General features: G+C 43.9%; 1 protein-coding gene across 2 annotated transcripts in view; it reads left to right on the top strand.

The window, feature by feature from the left end:
* ABCB9 (ATP binding cassette subfamily B member 9) overlaps window positions 1-18,088 on the top strand; it is a 73,701-nt gene that overhangs the window by 46,493 nt on the left and 9,120 nt on the right. Inside the window, exons 5-10 of one of the 2 annotated variants that reach the window (XM_083151090.1) lie at window positions 233-438; window positions 4,666-4,863; window positions 6,914-7,042; window positions 9,159-9,347; window positions 13,521-13,694; window positions 17,145-17,304. In XM_083151090.1, the coding sequence (XP_083007216.1) occupies window positions 233-438; window positions 4,666-4,863; window positions 6,914-7,042; window positions 9,159-9,347; window positions 13,521-13,694; window positions 17,145-17,304 (1,056 nt within the window). The remainder of the gene's footprint in view (window positions 1-232; window positions 439-4,665; window positions 4,864-6,913; window positions 7,043-9,158; window positions 9,348-13,520; window positions 13,695-17,144; window positions 17,305-18,088) is intronic. The other variant, XM_083151100.1, reaches the window with a different exon arrangement.

Here is an 18,088-nt window from a genome sequence, read left to right as displayed (position 1 = left end):
GTTTTGCAATGAGATGAGATCTAGAACAAAAAGTTTATGCAGCACATACTTTTTGAGCCGTGCGATGAGATGTGTGATGTGTGTCTCATCGCACCCAGCAATTGTACCATGTATGGGCACCTTAATGGCAGCTTCAGTTGGAAAGTATTCTGGTTTGGAATCAGATCACTGCTGCATATTCGGTATAACAACTTCTAGTTTTTAATAAGATATATATGATCTTTACTTCCAGGTGACATAATCTCTCGTTTAACATCCGACACAACCATCGTGAGTGATGTGGTTTCTGAAAATGTTAACGTCTTTCTGCGCAGCGTTCTTAAAGCTACGGGAGTGATTGCCTTTATGTTTAGCCTGTCCTGGCAGCTATCCTTGCTGACCTTCTTGGGATTCCCCATCATCATGTTAGTTTCCAGGGTGTACGGCAAATATTACAAGGTGCGTAGTCTCTCTTCTCTGCTTATTTTGGCAGGTTATCCTTTCCACTGTCTCTTTCTTTATAACTGACTGCCTGTTTCTGCAGATCGTTTATGAGTTCCAGATGTGTGGTTAACACTGTGCTCTGTATAGTGCTCAATATCAGCTGATCCCATAGTGGCATTTGCATTTCCTCCCCCTGTCCATTGAAATGGAAGTAACAACATACCTCCCAACATGACTTTCTCCAGGAGGACGCTCTGTTCCTGGACTTCCCTCTTAATTTATGATTGCCATCACCTGTGTTTAATCACCTTTCTTATCAATTAGCTTGTTTAAACCGGATGATGGAGTCATAAATTAAGAGGAAAGTGCAGGAACAGAGTATTCTATGTCTCCTGGAGAGGGGCATGTTGGGAGGGATTGTATTCACATTATTAGATTATGTAAATGATGCGGCAGAACAGTAGATGAACACGCTATGAAACTGATATATGTACTGTATATATATCTGTGGTGTTTAGTTTCATATTGGCTTTATACACTATCCCTTTAAACGCTCATTAATTACACAGGCTCTGCGGCTGGCTGGTTGCATTTCACCTGGTTTTAATCAGCAAGAGAACCTGTGCAATTCCTGAGTGCCACGGTTTGAAGGGATAGTATGGTAAGCCTACTTTAATAGCTACCTGCCAGCCCCCACCTTCCTGTTATTAGTCAGCACAGCACCTAAATATAGCTGAGAATTGCGTCATGTAATGTGAGACACAGGAGCCACACCTAAGGTTCTGTTTCCTAGCAAGCAAGCCTAGGTTTTGCTACAAACTAATGCATAGATGTCATCTATTATTTATTTATTTTCAGTTGCTTTTGTAATTAGTTCTCCAACATCAGATTATTTACATTATATTATGTCTGCCTGGCCATACCTGTATGATTAAAGATACCAACTGAAAAGCAAAAAATAATAATAATTATATGGTTACAAAAGAAGAACTCAATTGTTGGCAAAAGTGTTATACTAAATGCTTAGTAACCAATATTAAGTATATTTTGCTGGGTTTCCTACCTGACCCTCTCCATGGAGGGAGAAAATGCTCTGTTCATGGCCTTCCCTGGTAATGTATTATAACCACCACCTGTGGGGAGCTAGGTAATTGATAAGAAAGGTGTTTCACCACAGTTGATGGCAATCCTACATTACCAGGGAAGTCCAGGAATAGAGCATTCTGTCCCTCCTGGAGAGGGTCATGTTGGGAGGCAGTGGCGTAGCAATCGCTCAGCAGATCCCACGGCAGCTTGGGGGAGCCAGCGCTGAAGGGGTCTGCAGGGCGCATTGAAAACACAAAGTGGCATACAAGGATGATCAGCGGGGTCTGCCGAAAATGTGAGGGTACTTGTTTCCTAGCACGGCCACAATCGCATTGATCTTGTGCCCTTAATAGTGGTATGCGATGGCCCCCGACGCGATGGACCCGATTTCCCATTGAAATGCATTGAAAAGTTAAAAAATCGCGTCGGTCGCGTCGCATGCGGCTAAATAAGCATTAAATGGTCCCGACGCGATGGCCCCGATTTCCCATAGGGAACAATGTTAAATGGCTCAATTTACCCAAATCAACAGGGAACAATGTTAAATGGTCCAGAAACCCCCCAAAACCCCCCAAAACAGTGAAATGGCCCCCCAAAATTAGTTAACGCCACCCCACGATCAACGTGAACCCGAAGCGTGGCGAGCGCAGCGAGCCCGCGAGGGGCGGCGGTACGCGTCCTCCGACCTTTTCATACCCCCACTATCCACGTCGGCGTGGAGTTGAGAATAGAATAGTGTGGCGAGCCCGAAGCATAGCGAGCCCCGCGAGGGGACGCGGATACCTTCACAGGTAAACGCGTCCCCTCGCGGGCTTCACAGGTGTCCGCGTCGCCACGGACACCTGTGAAGCCCGCGAGGGGACGCGTATAACTGTGAAGGTATCCGCGTCCCCTCGCGGGGCGCGCTGCGCTCGCCACGCTTCGGGCTCGGTGGCTCGCTGCGCTCGCCACACTATTCTATTCTCAACTCCACGCCGACGTGGATAGTGGGGGTATGAAAAGGTCGGAGGACGCGTACCCCCGCCCCTCGCGGGCTCGCTGCGCTCGCCACGCTTCGGGTTCACGTTGATCGTGGGGTGGCGTTAACTAATTTTGGGGGGCCATTTCACTGTTTTGGGGGGTTTCTGGACCATTTAACATTGTTCCCTGTTCATTTGGGTAAATTGAGGCATTTAACATTGTTCCCTATGGGAAATCGGGGGCATCGCGTCGGGACCATCGCATGCGATTTCTTAGCACGCATGCGACCGATTAGATTTTTTTACCTGCGATGCCCCCCGATTAGAATCGGTGTGGCCGTGCTAGGAAACAAGTACCAATGTGAGTCAGAGCACCCGCATGGTCACCCTGACAGCGCGGCTCCTCCCTCTCCCCCCACATGCATCCTGCCCCTCCCTCCGCTGTACGAAAAACTTTTTTACAGGGGGGGGGATACATTTCTAGTCACGCCACTGTTGGGAGGCATGTGTTATGGCCGTTTGGATGACCTTTTAATGACACATTTTTAATATTATGCAAAATATTGCTCAAGAGGTAAAACAACCAGTGCAGGTATATGAGAATTTATGAGATTTATTGCCCCAAAATCTACTTTGGATCATCAATTATTTTATGTAATTAAGCTTTTTACACCACATTAATTTCCCCCAGATGTGCCCGTTGCTTAAAGCTATGATGTCAGATTAATCTTTCTGTTTCTCGCTGGTATAGGTTGAGTCTCTCATATCCAAAATACGCAATATTCATAAATAAAGAAATTCAGATGTTTTTGAGAGTGACTGAGATAGTGACAACTTTGCTTCGTGATGGTTTAACCTTTGAGTGCCAACATCCCTATGAGAGATGTTCAAAATATCAGCAAAAAATGCCAGCGTCACTCACACTTGTTATATAAATTCAAATAAAAATTGTTGTGGAAAAAAAAAAGATTATATTTCCTATATACAGTAGGGTAAATATTAGAGGTCAATGATGAATAAAAATGTTTGCTTGCCAATTTTCACACCTATTTTGACAAATTCATTTGGCACTCAAAGTGTTAATGTACACAAAGGGGCCAATTCAGCCCTGCTCGCACAGGTCTGAATTCAGCCGCTACCTGATGGTGAGGGACTGCACATGCGCATAGGTGGTAATGCGCATGTGCAGACCCCCCCCAGCGAGTGCTTCGGTGATATTTTCATTCGCCGGGTTGCTTAGTGCTTGATTGGTGGACACTCAGCATTTTATGGGCATGCATTCCCCTGCCTGTCCGGGGCGGGCGGATGATGTGACATGACGCCAGCGCCCACCCCCAATTTGGACAACAATGTGCAGCAGAAAATAAAGTCCTACTCCTGCGATCAGAGGAAAATTCATTCGATGGTGTGCAACTATCATATGATTTTTCCTCTGTGCAGGCTATTGCGAGTGAATGTGTAAGTATACATATAACTAGCAGCCTATAGAGGGGATTAGACCGGCAGGGGGGGGGGCACCTGTGTTCAGCGGGACTGTGTTAACCTGCTTGCTACGCTCCGAATATATGCAGCCTAGCGAGCAGGTCTGAATTACCCCCCAGAGTTTGTTTAATGAACAACATTAATACAAACATTATTCAAAATCATCTTCAGGCAATGTGAATCCTAGTGGTTGCATACACAAACATTTATCATTTACATTGGACCATCTGCACCTAGCATGGGGCTAATGCAAGTTTCAGTGGTGCGACCGATGGTTGCATCTTAAGACGCACTATGCAGTATTTGCAAGCCTAATGATGGGCAAATTGGGTGCCTCAGGCCCCACTGTGGGAGGGGCTTGTAGTGTCATTTGCATGAAGACACAGATGCGTGACCTGCAAAAGACGCACAGAGGCCACTGCTTCCTGCTCATTATCAGGCCCACATGAATATTTTGCATGTGCTTTTTTGGCATCTGGTGTACATTCCAGGACAGATTATAGTGAAGAAGCCAGTGATAGTATTAGTTGTCTCTGTACATACCAGCGTGATATTACCAGAGGAGGACACATCTGGATGTATATTCATTATGCTGATGACGCCTCTAGAGAACTTTCCTTCTGAGCTGCTGCTAGCCCAGACAATTGCCAGCTTCTGTATCAGATCACAGATGTTTTCCTTTGTGTTTTTGTTTTTTTCATTGTTCGTCACATAGAAACTTGCCAAAGATGTTCAAACCGCTTTAGCAAATGCCAACAGCACTGCAGAGGAAACCATCTCTGCCATGAAAACTGTCCGTAGTTTTGCCAATGAAGAAACTGAGGGCAATGTGTATAGCGAAAAGCTGCAGCAAGTCTACTCACTGTACAAGAAGGAAGCTATTGCCTATACTTATTATGTGTGGTCAACTGGAGTAAGTATGACTGCTGTGTTATGCTACAGGTTACAGGAAGACGTGTCAATCCTCCTAAAAAGTGATGACTGGCTGAGGTTGGCAACTTCTCCACCAGTGGTCTCCAACCTTTTTTGGGGATTGAGCTACTCAAGACAAAATAAACCTACTAAAGAGCTACTAAAATAAATAAAATCTGCATAATAATCAAAAAATGCCCTTTACACATTATGCCACACACACACTGTAATGCCCCTGACACATTATGCCACATACCGTAATGCTCCAGGCACAATATGCCACACACTGCAATGTCCAATATGCTGCATACATACCTCCCAACACTGGAGGCAGAGGAGTAATTAGGGAGCATGACCTACTATTGTGGTACTCCTGTGAGCCCACATCCCCCATTTTTTTCCGCTATGGGGGCATGGCCAGTGCTCCCAGACTCTCTGAATAGATGCTGTGCCATATATACACATGCCATCAGCAGTTCCAGTTACACAATGCCTCCAATACCTGCAGTAATGCCATAAACACAATGCCCCCCAGCAGTGCCAGATAAACAATGCCTACCCGACTGTGGTGCCATTCTAAATAAATACTCTGGCGGTAAAAATGGGTTTAGTGACATGGGGTGCGGCGAATTAAAATGGGGGTGTGATACACATATGCATGCCCCCAATAGTGCAGTGCCAGATATACATATGCCCCAATAGTGTCAGATACACATATGCTCCCACGGTGCCAGGTATGCCCCCACAATACCAGAAACAGGTATGCCCCCATGGTGCCAAGTATGCCCCCACAGTGCTAGTTATGCACCCACTGTGCCAGGTATGCCCACACTGTGCCATAAACACATATCCCCCCAATTTCCCAGCAGCAGCAAAACTCACCGTTGTTGTTGCTCATGCTGCTGCCGGGTAAAGGAGAGTTTGGTGTCCCCCTGCTGGCTGGCTGGTTGGTTGTCTGTCTCCTCCACCTCCGCTTCCCTTCTGAGAGCACAGCACATCGCGCGTCTCTCCTTCCCCTCACTTCCCTGTGACTTGGCTGACGGCCCAGTCACAGGGATACACAGTGAGGGGAAGGAGAGACGCATGATGCATTCTCCTCCCCTCATAAGTGAAGCGGCAGTGGGCAGTGGAGGGAGGGACGGGCAGGCGGCTGTAGTGATCGAGACATCCGGATTGCTACGGCGAGCTACTGGGTTGGCGACCACTGGTTTAGACTGTCTGGTCATCCTACAGTAACAATTTAACATCCCAATATTCAGAATCCTGAATGATCCTTGTAACTATTTTATCCCTAACCCACCCCTCTACAGACTTCCCTCAGCCACCACCCCTATCCCTTATCTATCATTCTAACCCTAACCCAGTACTTACCATAGAGATTCAGCAGAATTCTGACTGGCGTGATACCATTGTTCGCCCTCTGATTGTTGCGATCATAAACATTTTAACACCATTGGTGTGTATCTAGGTGTAAAGATAGAACTCAATTTCACATAAGATGCTAACACATAGACAAATCCAGTTGTTGAACTGTATTATCCAGCTGTCCTGAGCCTTATACCTCTAGTAAAGATCCATTTGGGGCCAGGCTGATTGGAGAATCTAAAAAATAACGGATGTGACTGCGCTTTGGATAAGGATTTGTAGGTGGCTGTGTTGTCCCAAAAGCATGTCCTGAATGATTTGTGAATCTGATTGGTAGATGACCATAATATCCATATGTATGCAGCTATTGGCTAAAAATCACCACTACAGCTGTGCTTAGGTCACATGACAGCGTCACTATGGTACTTGTTTTGTATGCACATTTGTTTTGCCAATCAGATTTTCCAATCAGCCTGATCCCACTTGGATTTTGATAAAGCAGAATGGCACATTTTGGACCCATGCAAAGTGATATCTGCCCTGCTTTGTTCTAAACGAGACAAAACTGCCATTTCTTGGGCAGTATAAGGTAATGCGATTTTGAAAAATGTTATACTTTTCAATAAATAATGAAGAAATGAAATGATAAAATACTAACTTTTTGATTTACTCTCTTTTCCTTTTAGTTTACACAGCTGGTGTTACAGATTAGTATTCTGTACTATGGTGGCCATCTAGTAATATCAGACCAAATGACCAGTGGTAACCTAATTTCCTTTGTTATTTATGAATTTCTCCTTGGTGACTCTATGGAGGTAAGTGCAACGTGCTGATTACTGCACGCACATACCTTTTTTTATACCTTCGTAAAAAATGATCTGCCTGCTTTTGTGTAGTTATTGGCTGTTTATAGGTTGAGTGAGAATCTGAGAGATATGGTGGGTATGCAGTTACTATGTTGACATTCCGTCATACAAAATATACTGGGGGGAATTTACTAAGATGTGTATTCTACTTCACATGTGATGTTGCTATGGGCAACCAATCAGAATCTACTTATTTATTTAGCACCCTCTAGAAGATAGTAGGGAGGATCTGATTGGTTGCCCATAGCAATCTGGTTCTAAAGCTTTACCTCCTGTGGCTGTGCTGCGCATTAGCTGAACAGAGACCAATGCTGCATCTTTGTTTATAGCTGCTGGGAATCACAATGCCATCTGTGGGTCTCTCAGTACGATTCCATGCAGCTGCTGCATTTGCATACAAGCAAATGGAGAAGGCCGTATCAAGAAGTGCTGTCTAAGCTGCTGCTCTGAGGGGTTGTGGAAACCCTCATATGATGAATTTGCCTATTTTCACACAGTTGCTGCGTACACATTTGTAGCTGTGGCAGCATAAGCGCACAACTATGAATTCTGCCCAAAGTCTCAATCAAAACAATGTATTTTGGGATTTTTGTGTCATGTCGATAATAGTCACTGGAGCGCCATGTTTAAAAGAAAATGTTCTGGTAAAGTATTCTGGTAACACTGATGTATGTTGTGCATCATGGCTTGTCTTATTTTCAGTAGTACATTAATACCCCTTTCACATTGCAGCTTTAAGACGGTATATTGCCGTTTTTTTACCGTTTTAAAACGGGAACAGCTGCAGTGTGAAAGCTCCATTGTCAATTTAGTAAGTAAGTAAGTTTTATTTATATAGCGCACTTTCTCCAACAGGAATCAAGGCGCTTTACAGACATTAAAAATAACAATGCACATACTGTAATACAAAGGGTTATCAGTACAAGGAACAGGCAACAATGGCAGTACAGATATACATCACACATATACATCACACGTACAGATAGGCATAAGACGCATTCTAATAAGGGACACGGACATGGGGAACATATTTACCGAGCTGTGCAGTACCCAGGCAGCCATTCAGCAGCGCCACATGGTGATTGCGGATATGGGGAACATATAATTACTGAGCTGTGCAGCACCCAGGCAGCCATTTAGCGGCGCCACATGGTGATTGCACCAGCCAGCACTGTACATATAGAACACATTAGAACAGTACAAGGTACACAAACCTAGACATAACAATTAAAGCACAATTCTTAGTACACAATACAGCTGAGCTACTGTATAAGGAAGTGAATGAGAATAGATGTAGGTGAGTAAGAGAGCTGTAGTTGAAATACAATAAGAGTGCTGTGAGAACAGGAGGGAGGAGGGGGGAGGGCCCTGCTCGTGAGAGCTTACATTCTAGAGGGAAGGGTAAGACAGACAGGAGTGATACAGAAGGGGTAGCAGTGAGCATAAATAGACTGTTAGGATTAAGGATTTTATGCTGGAGGGTGGGAAGATGATCAGTTTAGTCCTAGACATTTTTAGTCTAAAAAAGCGCTGGATCATCCAAGACAGTGGAAGTGCCGGACAGGTGGAGGCATTAGAGGACCAGATGGGCATTTTCAAGTCTGACGGTGCAAATACAAGCATTAAGGTTTACAGTGAATGTTATTGGTGATGTCAAAAAGGTGATGTTATTATGGTAGAAATGTACCGGTTACAGAATACCGGTATTTGAAACGTGTTAAAAAGCAGGATCCTACACGTTTCTGAGACATTTTTCCTGCAGTCTGAACAGCTCAGAAACAGTATTTGCTACAAATGATAACCACACAAGGGTGATAGGTTATCTCCCTGCATGATCCCCGCCCACAAGCAGGAAATAAACACTTAAAATTACATTGTATGGCTTTCTATGGGTGAAAGGGGTTGAATCTGAAAGGTACAAAAACGGTATTGAACCTGCAATATACAGTTTACAACATGCAATATAAAAAGGGCTTAACTGGCTTTTGACCCGTTTTAAGACACGTTTACAAAAACAGGTTGAAAGCAGGTTTGCAATGTAAAACCAGTATTAATTGTATTGCAGTCTTTTGGATCGGTATATGGAGGCTTAATGCAGGGTGTCGGTGCTGCAGAAAAGGTTTTTGAGTTTATAGACCGTAAACCAAAAATGGCTGGTATTGGAAGTCTTGCTCCTGAGCACTTGGATGGTAAAGTGGAGTTCCGAAATATAACTTTTGCATACCCCACCCGACCCACAGCACAAGTTTTAAAGGTAAATAAGTCACAATAATGCTATGTTCATAGGGGTGCACCACATGGTCTTAGAATGTAAATAAAGTCAAATTGTTAGTCTAGGTCAGCGGTTCTCAAACTGTGGGTCCTGACCAGGGCTGTGGAGTCGGTAGATAAATGTTCCGACCCCGACTCCGACTCCTCGTTCTTCTGACACCGACTCCTTGACTCCGACTCCTCTGTATTAATATGCAAATGTATTTAATACATTCCTTGAAGGAAAGAAAGGCAACATACATATTATCGTTACTGGCGATGAAAAATGGTGCCTGTACATCAATATGAACCAGCGAAAGGAATGGCTTAGCCAAGGTAAACAAACGACCCCGCGCATGAAACAAGATCTTCATCCGTGTAAAAAGATGTTGTGGGTATGGTGGGAGAGCTTGGTTGCATGAATTTTTCGAGTCTACATAAGGTGATTTCTACCAACGAGGTATTGAAAGCCTTATTGAACGTTGGAAATAAGTTGTAAACTACAAGGGAGAATACATTTATAAGTATTGGTGCTCCAAATTGTGCGTTGCGTGCCAAATAGTGAAGCACATGAAAAGCATGCTTTTTCACGGTCACTTAACGTGTTCGTTTTGCGGTTACGTGAGGCACTGCATGCATTGGTCTTTATTCTTACAGTAGAGAAGTCATTAATTATTACTTTCGGAGTCGGTGCATTGTTTGCCGACTCCGACCCCGACTCCAGGTACTCGAAATTGCCTCTGACTCCTCGACTCCGACTCCACAGCCCTGGTCCTGACCCCCAAGTGGGTCCCAACCTTCTCAGTATGGGGTTGCAACTATTCAAAAGTCTGTTGAATTGTTTATTTTAGACTCTTCCCATCATGTTATGCCTCCACAATGCTGCCATGCAGGTGCTCTCTGATGACTACACATATGTGATCTTCTGCAGTAACTTTCTGGGGTCCCGTAATTATTTTTATTGTCTGATGGGGTCCCAGAGCAAAATAGTTTGAGGACCCCTGGTCTAGGTATCCATTTTTCTTAAAAAGGTTTGGAAAGTGACAACACCTCTGTTTATATCCCTATCTTGTGGCATTGTCTGTGCACATTTATGCAGGTGCCCCGGATCTGGTGTCAGTAAATTAAAATAATTAATTACAAAGGAGAAAGAGAGAGTGCATGGCAGGAGAGAGAATGTATTGTTTTAGCCGTAAATAGTTATCCCCCACTTAAGGTCCCCACACACTAGAACGATTTTTTTGTCCGATTGTCTGATTTCTGACCGATCGTCTGATATATCAGCTGATTTTTTTATCAATAATTGGCAACTGGCAGATTATTGCCGATTACCGATAAAAAAAATCGGCCAATATATCGGACGATCGGTCGGAAATCGGACAATCGGCCAAAAAATCGTTCTAGTGTGTGGGGGCCTTTAGACTCTAAGATCTTATAATATGAATGCCCATACACACTAGGCGATTTTGAGCACAAAGTAGATAACTTTTCCCATTTTGAGGTACTTTGAGGTCAAAATCTTCAAGTGTGTATGACTGGGTGATGAGCAGTGAGCGTGCTGTTGACCATCGCCCTGTTTTACCTGCCGAGTGAACTACTTTCCACAGTCTCCTATTGTGGAAAGAGGTTCACCACCCATAAAAATCACTGGGCCGGATAAAAAAACGGTCACTGTATTTCAAATGGACCAGTTACCAATTATTTTAACATTTTTCAAGAATGGCAGAGTCTATATTATTAAATTTATTACTAAAAAATATTAATACGGTATGTATTTCTTTTGCTGTTACATTCTTCAGTCTTCTGTTATTAGTTTGAATGTATATTTGTATTCTGGGAAAAACTTTATTTACAATGTGCTCCTTTTAGTCATTCTTATTGCAGCATAATTATGTGCTGTAATATCTTGCTCATCAAGGCCAGACGATTTTTTTCTTGGGAAATTAAACTCATTGAATGAACTTTCAGTAGCGCACAGTTAGTTATGTCTGCAGGAAGACAGTCATTTCTTTCATTTCCAGTCCTATCAAAATCTCTTTTGTGAAAAGGAACTGAAGTTCAATGGTTTTTCTGTCTCAGTGTATTTCCACAAAAGACAGTACTTGTTTCAGCTCTGTGGACACTTGATAACAGAAACCTGTTTCATACTGGACAGAGATAGCAGAGAGGATTTACTTTTACATCCTGCCTTTTCATCTACAGCTGACTCATGTTCCAAGAAGCTGGTTTGTTTACAGGTTCAGTAGTGATGATTTACAGGTTCTTCAAGTCTTATTGAATTTCTGCTGCCATCATCCTCAGTTGCCCGTTCAGAACTGATGAGCCGATGTTAGGTTTGTATAACTTGATGAATGGTCGTAGTTTGGCAGACCTGAAACTTTGTTGTTTCTTGTACCAAATAAACATAAGTTGTTTATGCATTCAAACTGTTTCCAAACTGACGTTCCTTTCTGCACATATCTCATCTGTATGCTCTGGCACCTGAAAGAATAGCTGTAAAAAATCCCTGCAATAAACAGCAGGCTATAAATGCCACCAAACCTGCCTTTTAGTAAATCTACCCACGGTGTTTTCTACAAAAAAAAAGGAGAACAGATACTCACTTATTTTATTCATTTTTAAATGTGTTATGATATTTCTATGTGCTTATGAGACTGCAATAGGTATACTAGAGAGCCTATAACAGCCGCTCCTCTTCCCATAGAACTGTTAACGTTCACCGGTACTTTAACTGCCACCAGGTCTTATGCTCTTAAACTACAGCAGCTAATCTTAAGCAACAGAAGATCCCAGGAATATTATAGAGTGTAATATGTAATTCAGGAGGTGGTATGGAGCAAGAGAATTAGTACAATATAACTAGATTGCAGGGCAGTGCTGATAGCACTGGATAGCCAGATTGTGGAGCAGCACCAGAAGTATTGGTAGCACTGGATAGCTGGATTGCGGAGCAGCACTGAGAGTACTGGTAGCACAGGATAACCAGATTGCATAGTAGTGTTAACAGTACAGGTAGCACAGGATAGCCAGATTGCAGAGCAGTATAGGCCAGTACAGGTAGCACAGGATAGCCAGATTGCAGAGCAGTATTGGCCAGTACAGGTAGCACAGGATAGCCAGATTGCAGAGCAGTGTTAACAGTACAGGTAGCACAGGATAGCCAGATTGCAGAGCAGTATTGGCAGTACAGGTAGCACAGGATAGCCAGATTGCAGAGCAGTGTTAACAGTACAGGTAGCACAGGATAGCCAGATTGCAGAGCAGTATTGGCAGTACAGGTAGCACAGCATAGCCAGATTGCAGAGCAGCACTGGCAGTATATGTAACAGAGGACAGCCAGATTATGAAGCAGCATCTGCAGTACAGGTAGCACAGGATAGTTGGATTGTGAAGCAGCACCAGCAGTACAGGATAGCTAGACTGTGTAGCAGACAAACGGACAGAGTAGACACAAGCTAGCTAGCATTGGCTTACAGATAGGGATCTGATGTCGAGAGTGTGGCAAACAAACTATAACCGGCACAGGAGCTCTGGCCAGAACAATATTTAGGGAAGCCTCCACCAAACAGCAGAGGACTTACTACAAGCTAAATGCAGGTGAAGAGCTGCATGCAGCAGTGCTTTAGGAGTTGCTAGCCAGCCAGTGACCTGGTGTCCCCCCATTGCCTAGTAGCAGTCAGCACATATCGGACCCTGCGAGAAGCCGACACAACATCTTGTTTGCTAGGATGTGACAGAGTATTATGCCAACCAGGAGCAGCTGCAGCCAGGCTTGTGAGGGGAGCGGCCGAGCGACTAGTAATAAAATTCTTCCAGTGACTTTTGCAGAACTAGTTTTAAATAATTACAAATACTGCTTAAAATAAGGAACCAATAAGGCATAATATTGAGCTCTGTCAGAACTGATGCTATAATTGGTGATAGAACCTCCTTGCACTTCGTACAGTCCCATGGTGTGTTGTGCTGGAGTACACTGCCACTCACAACAGTGTTGGTTGTTCTTGCACATAGCAAGTACCCAGGAAGATAAAGAGGTAAAGGTAACAAAATGGGACAAATTTCACTCAAGTGGCAGGACCATGCTGATTACCAATGTACATGCAAACCTCTACCTGTGGCAGTAATTTCACGTGCATCTGGCTTTAAAATCTGACATGTCCATTTTACCTGTTTGTAGAATATGTCCTTTACGCTGCATCCTGGCAAAGTGACCGCACTGGTGGGTCCATCTGGTAGCGGGAAAAGCTCCTGTGTGAATATCCTTGAGAACTTTTATCCTGTGCAGGAAGGGGAAGTTCTCTTAGATGATCAGCCCATTACAGAGTATGACCACAAATACCTGCATACAAAGGTATGTGCAGTTCCAGAGCATCTATCTGTCCAGCAGCAGAATCTGGTGATTTTAGTTTAATCCAGTCTGATATGCTGGCTGGGGCGATTCCGTGGGAGAATTATATGGCGCATACACACGGACCATAATATCAGTCAGTGATGTCACCTGCTCCATACTCGCAGTCACTGATGATATCGTCAGGTGGCGCTGTATGTACAGGCGATGGGGAGGGTCATTATCTACCTGTGGATGCCTGCATCATTAACGATATTAAATGTACATGCTGGATGATATGCATTTGATATCGTTAATGATTTATCACCCAGTGTGTACCCAGCTTTAGATTGAAACGAACCGTACTTGTATAAACAATCAAACATTGTTTTTTTTTGTACAAGGGAAGTATACCTTAGCTATGTGTTCCAATGCTAGTTACATTCATACATATTTTTTATTTTTTTTGGGGGGGGGGGGGGGGGTGTCAAACCGATACTTGGCTCCATTTTGCTTCCAGTGGGATAACCTGATATTGGCAGCATTCACTAAGAATTTGTTGTTTTATTTTTATTCGTTTTTTATTATATTTTTTTACACCAAACTGAATTTGTATATCTTCCCCCCCACAAGGAGTATGAGGTAATCAGGATAAGCTATAGGAAATATGGGCAGAAGTTCAAGAATGTACAGACACTGGAACTGTGAACTGTTGGCTGATATTTTCTGGCAAGTGTAACTAATCAGATAAGAAATGGCGTTACTTTTGGACCATTTAATTGGTGAAACGTTCATACCTACACACTACACAATAAAACGCTGCTCACCCAATTTTTGCCAAATTGGCCCAATAATTGTATAGTGTGTAACTAGCTAAATAAGCAATATGTTGTGTGAAATGTAATAGGGTGAGAGATTTGGTAAGAAATCGCCCGTTTTTTAAAGCAGCAATCATTTACACTTCAAAATCAAACTGGTTATGCAGTGTATATGATTGCCACTGGAGATTTCTTACTAAATATCTCACTTTTTGAATCTCTCATCCTATTAAATGTCCCCCATTGTGTGGAATGTGTTGGTTAGCATCTGGTGGCAAATTGAATAAAAATCAGACTATTTCTTTGAATCACTAATGACTGCCTTGTTCAATGAGTGATAGGGATACATTTACTAAAGCTTCTAAAAAGGAAAAGTGGTGATGTTGCCCATAGCAACCAATGGGATTCAGTCATTTCTCTATTGCATCCTAGAAACTAATAGACAAAATCTGATTGGTTGCTATGGGTAATAACGGTACTCTTTACCTAGCACGGCGCCCACGATTTTGATCGTGGGCATCGCAGGTAAAAAAATTGCGGGCATTGAATGCACTAAAAATCGGGTGCGACGCGACCGACGCGATGCCCGCGATTTCCCATAGGGAACAATGTTAAATTTCTCAATTGACCCGATTTTACTGTTCAATGCCTCAATTGACACGATTTTTCCATAGGAAACAATGTTAAATGGCCCACAGAGGCCAAATAGCCACCCTGAAGTGTGAAATGGCCCCCACAATTGTTAACGCCACCCCACGATCAACGTCAACCCGAAGCGTGGCGAGCGCAGCGAGCCTGTGAGGGGCGGTGGTACGCGTCCTACGACCTTTTCATACCCCCACTATCCACGTCGGCGTGGAGTTGAGAATAGAATAGTGTGGCGAGCGCACCGAGCCCGAAGCGTGGCGAGCGCAGCGAGCCCCGCGAGGGGACGCGGATACCTTCACAGGTAAACGCGTCCCTTCGCGGGCTTCACAGGTATCCGCGTCCCCTCGCCACGCTTCGGGCTCGGTGGCTCGCTGCGCTCGCCACACTATTCTATTCTCAACTCCACGCCGACGTGGATAGTGGGGGTATGAAAAGGTCGTAGGACGCGTACCGCCGCCCCTCGCGGGCTCGCTGCGCTCGCCACGCTTCGGGTTCACGTTGATCGTGGGGTGGCGTTAACAATTGTGGGGGCCATTTCACACTTCAGGGTGGCTATTTGGCCTCTGTGGGCCATTTAACATTGTTTCCTATGGAAAAATCGTGTCAATTGAGGCATTGAACAGTAAAATCGGGTCAATTGAGAAATTTAACATTGTTCCCTATGGGAAATCGCGGGCATCGCGTCGGTCGCGTCGCACCCGATTTTTTAGTGCATTCAATGCCCGCGATGGGCGCCGTGCTAGGTAAAGAGTACCGTAATAACTATTTTCATTTTGAATAGCTTTAGTAAATATACCCCCTAGTGTTTTTAGGACTTTCTTTATCTGTTTATTTATTTTAATTAGTAATATATTAATCATCAATTTAAAACTGTCATCTATACAATATCTGAGCAGCTGCCTGTGTCTCTGTACCCGGGTATCACGGAATTGATAAATGGATATCCCTGGATGCAGACTTGACCAGAAGAGAACAGAAAACAATATAATGGGCCTGATTCTGCATGAGTTATAATTTTGCTTAATGTATCCCGGCAGTAGGCTGTGCGGGCCCGACGAGCAAAGGGCAAGGACGCCCCACATGCTGGGTCCTGTGCCCCCCAATTTTTTCCGGTGCATCGCTAAAGTGTGCACCACCGACTGCCCCCCTGGTTGCACAGCCTATTTGAGAAGCCATTTTTCGAGTTGCATCGGTTGCATGTGACATCACATAGCCACCGTGCCGTCTATACATTCTGGACATGACTGCGTTGTCTGGACCACGCCCCTGCTTTGGCGCCCATGCATCACCCTGTCACTACTTGGACATGTGCAGATTGCATTGCGGGGCTAGCTGAATTAGCTCCAATGGGTATTATTGTTTCACATTAACAAACCTGATCTGCTCACCTAGTAAATGAGAAAATGTATACCTTGTAAGGGGTCAATTTAGTAAATGTAAAGAGGTGATATTGCCCATAGTAACCAATCAAATGCTATAATTTCTCTATTGCATCCTAGAAAATAATAGGCGGAATCTGATTGGATGCTATGGGCAACATCACCTACTGTATTTTCATTTTTAGAAACTTTAGTAAATTTACCCCTTAGTGTGAAACGTCTGCTCATTCATATTATCCCTCATAGAAATCACCAATATAACAATATATTCATAATTGGTCGCATAAAACAATCCCCATTATATTTTCTTTTGTCTTGGATAGTGTGTCCCAAGGGTTATCCGTTTGCTGTTGCTACATCTATAGGAGGATACTGGACCGCCTATTAGTTCCTCAATGCTGCAAATTACAAATTCACAATCTCTTATTCCCTGTGTCTTGGTCACTTCCACAATTTGCAGAAATGCATTGGGTCACACATTACCACTTTGTTGTGCTGTGCCTGAGGTAATTTCTTACTATTTGCTGACCGCTATATCCTTTATACCAGTGGCTGAGCGTGTCTCATACACACTGTCTGAGTGACTTACCATTATAGTTGCTTTTGTTCTCTTTTTATTTTCTTGACAGGTGTCCATGGTGAGCCAAGAACCTCTGCTATTTGCCCGTTCCATTCAGAATAATATTTCCTATGGTCTAAATTGCATACCCCTGGATGTAGTAATAAGTGCCGCAAAAAGAGCCAATGCACACAATTTTATCATGGAGCTTCAAGATGGGTATAACACAGGTATTATTCAGTGTTTTCTGTCACTTGTGCTCACTGACAGGTAGAATGCATGACTGCAGCCAGGACTATGAAGATAGAAGGGCTATACCACTTTCACACAGAATAGCACCTAAATCCCGGCTGTTGCATTGGGTTGGGATCGTTTGGTCTACAGCATGTTGGTTGACAAGCATTAGGCCGACACCAATAGATCGACATGGGGAAAGGTCAACATGGTTTTAGGTCAATAGGTCGACAGTGTCTAGATCGACCAGTCAAAAGGTTGACATGGTTTTTTTCACTGGTTTTTGACCCGAATGTCGACACAGACGGCATGGACACAGTTTTCAGTGCACCGCATCCCCTCGCATTGCTTGCCATGCTTCGGGCACGGTGCCTCGCTGCACTGGGCACACTATTTTATTCTCCCGCCACTCCCTAGTGGATAGTAGGGCATGAAATACTGCGTGTCCATACATGGTGGCTCAAAAAACTGTGAAAAACCCCATGTTGACCTTTTGACTGTCGACCTAGACACTGTCAATCTAATGACCTGTCGACCTAAACCCATGTTGAAATATCCCCATGTCAGTAATAACGGTGTCAACACAATGCTTGTCAACCAACATGCTGTAGACCAGTGGTGTCAAACTCATGGTCCTCCAGCTGTTGTGGAACTACACGTCCCAGCATGCCCTGCCGCAGTTTTCACGATCCATTATATAAAATCTGTAGCAGGGCATACTGGGACGTGTAGATCTACAACAGTTGGAGGGCCATGGGTTTGACACCACTGCTGTAGACC

This window comes from Crinia signifera, chromosome 1 (assembly GCF_055691185.1).
Source record: "Crinia signifera chromosome 1, ASM5569118v1, whole genome shotgun sequence".
NCBI classification, from domain to species: Eukaryota; Metazoa; Chordata; class Amphibia; order Anura; family Myobatrachidae; genus Crinia; species Crinia signifera.
Note: the sequence above shows the minus strand (reverse complement) of the source record. Positions and strands in the feature narration are given on the sequence as shown.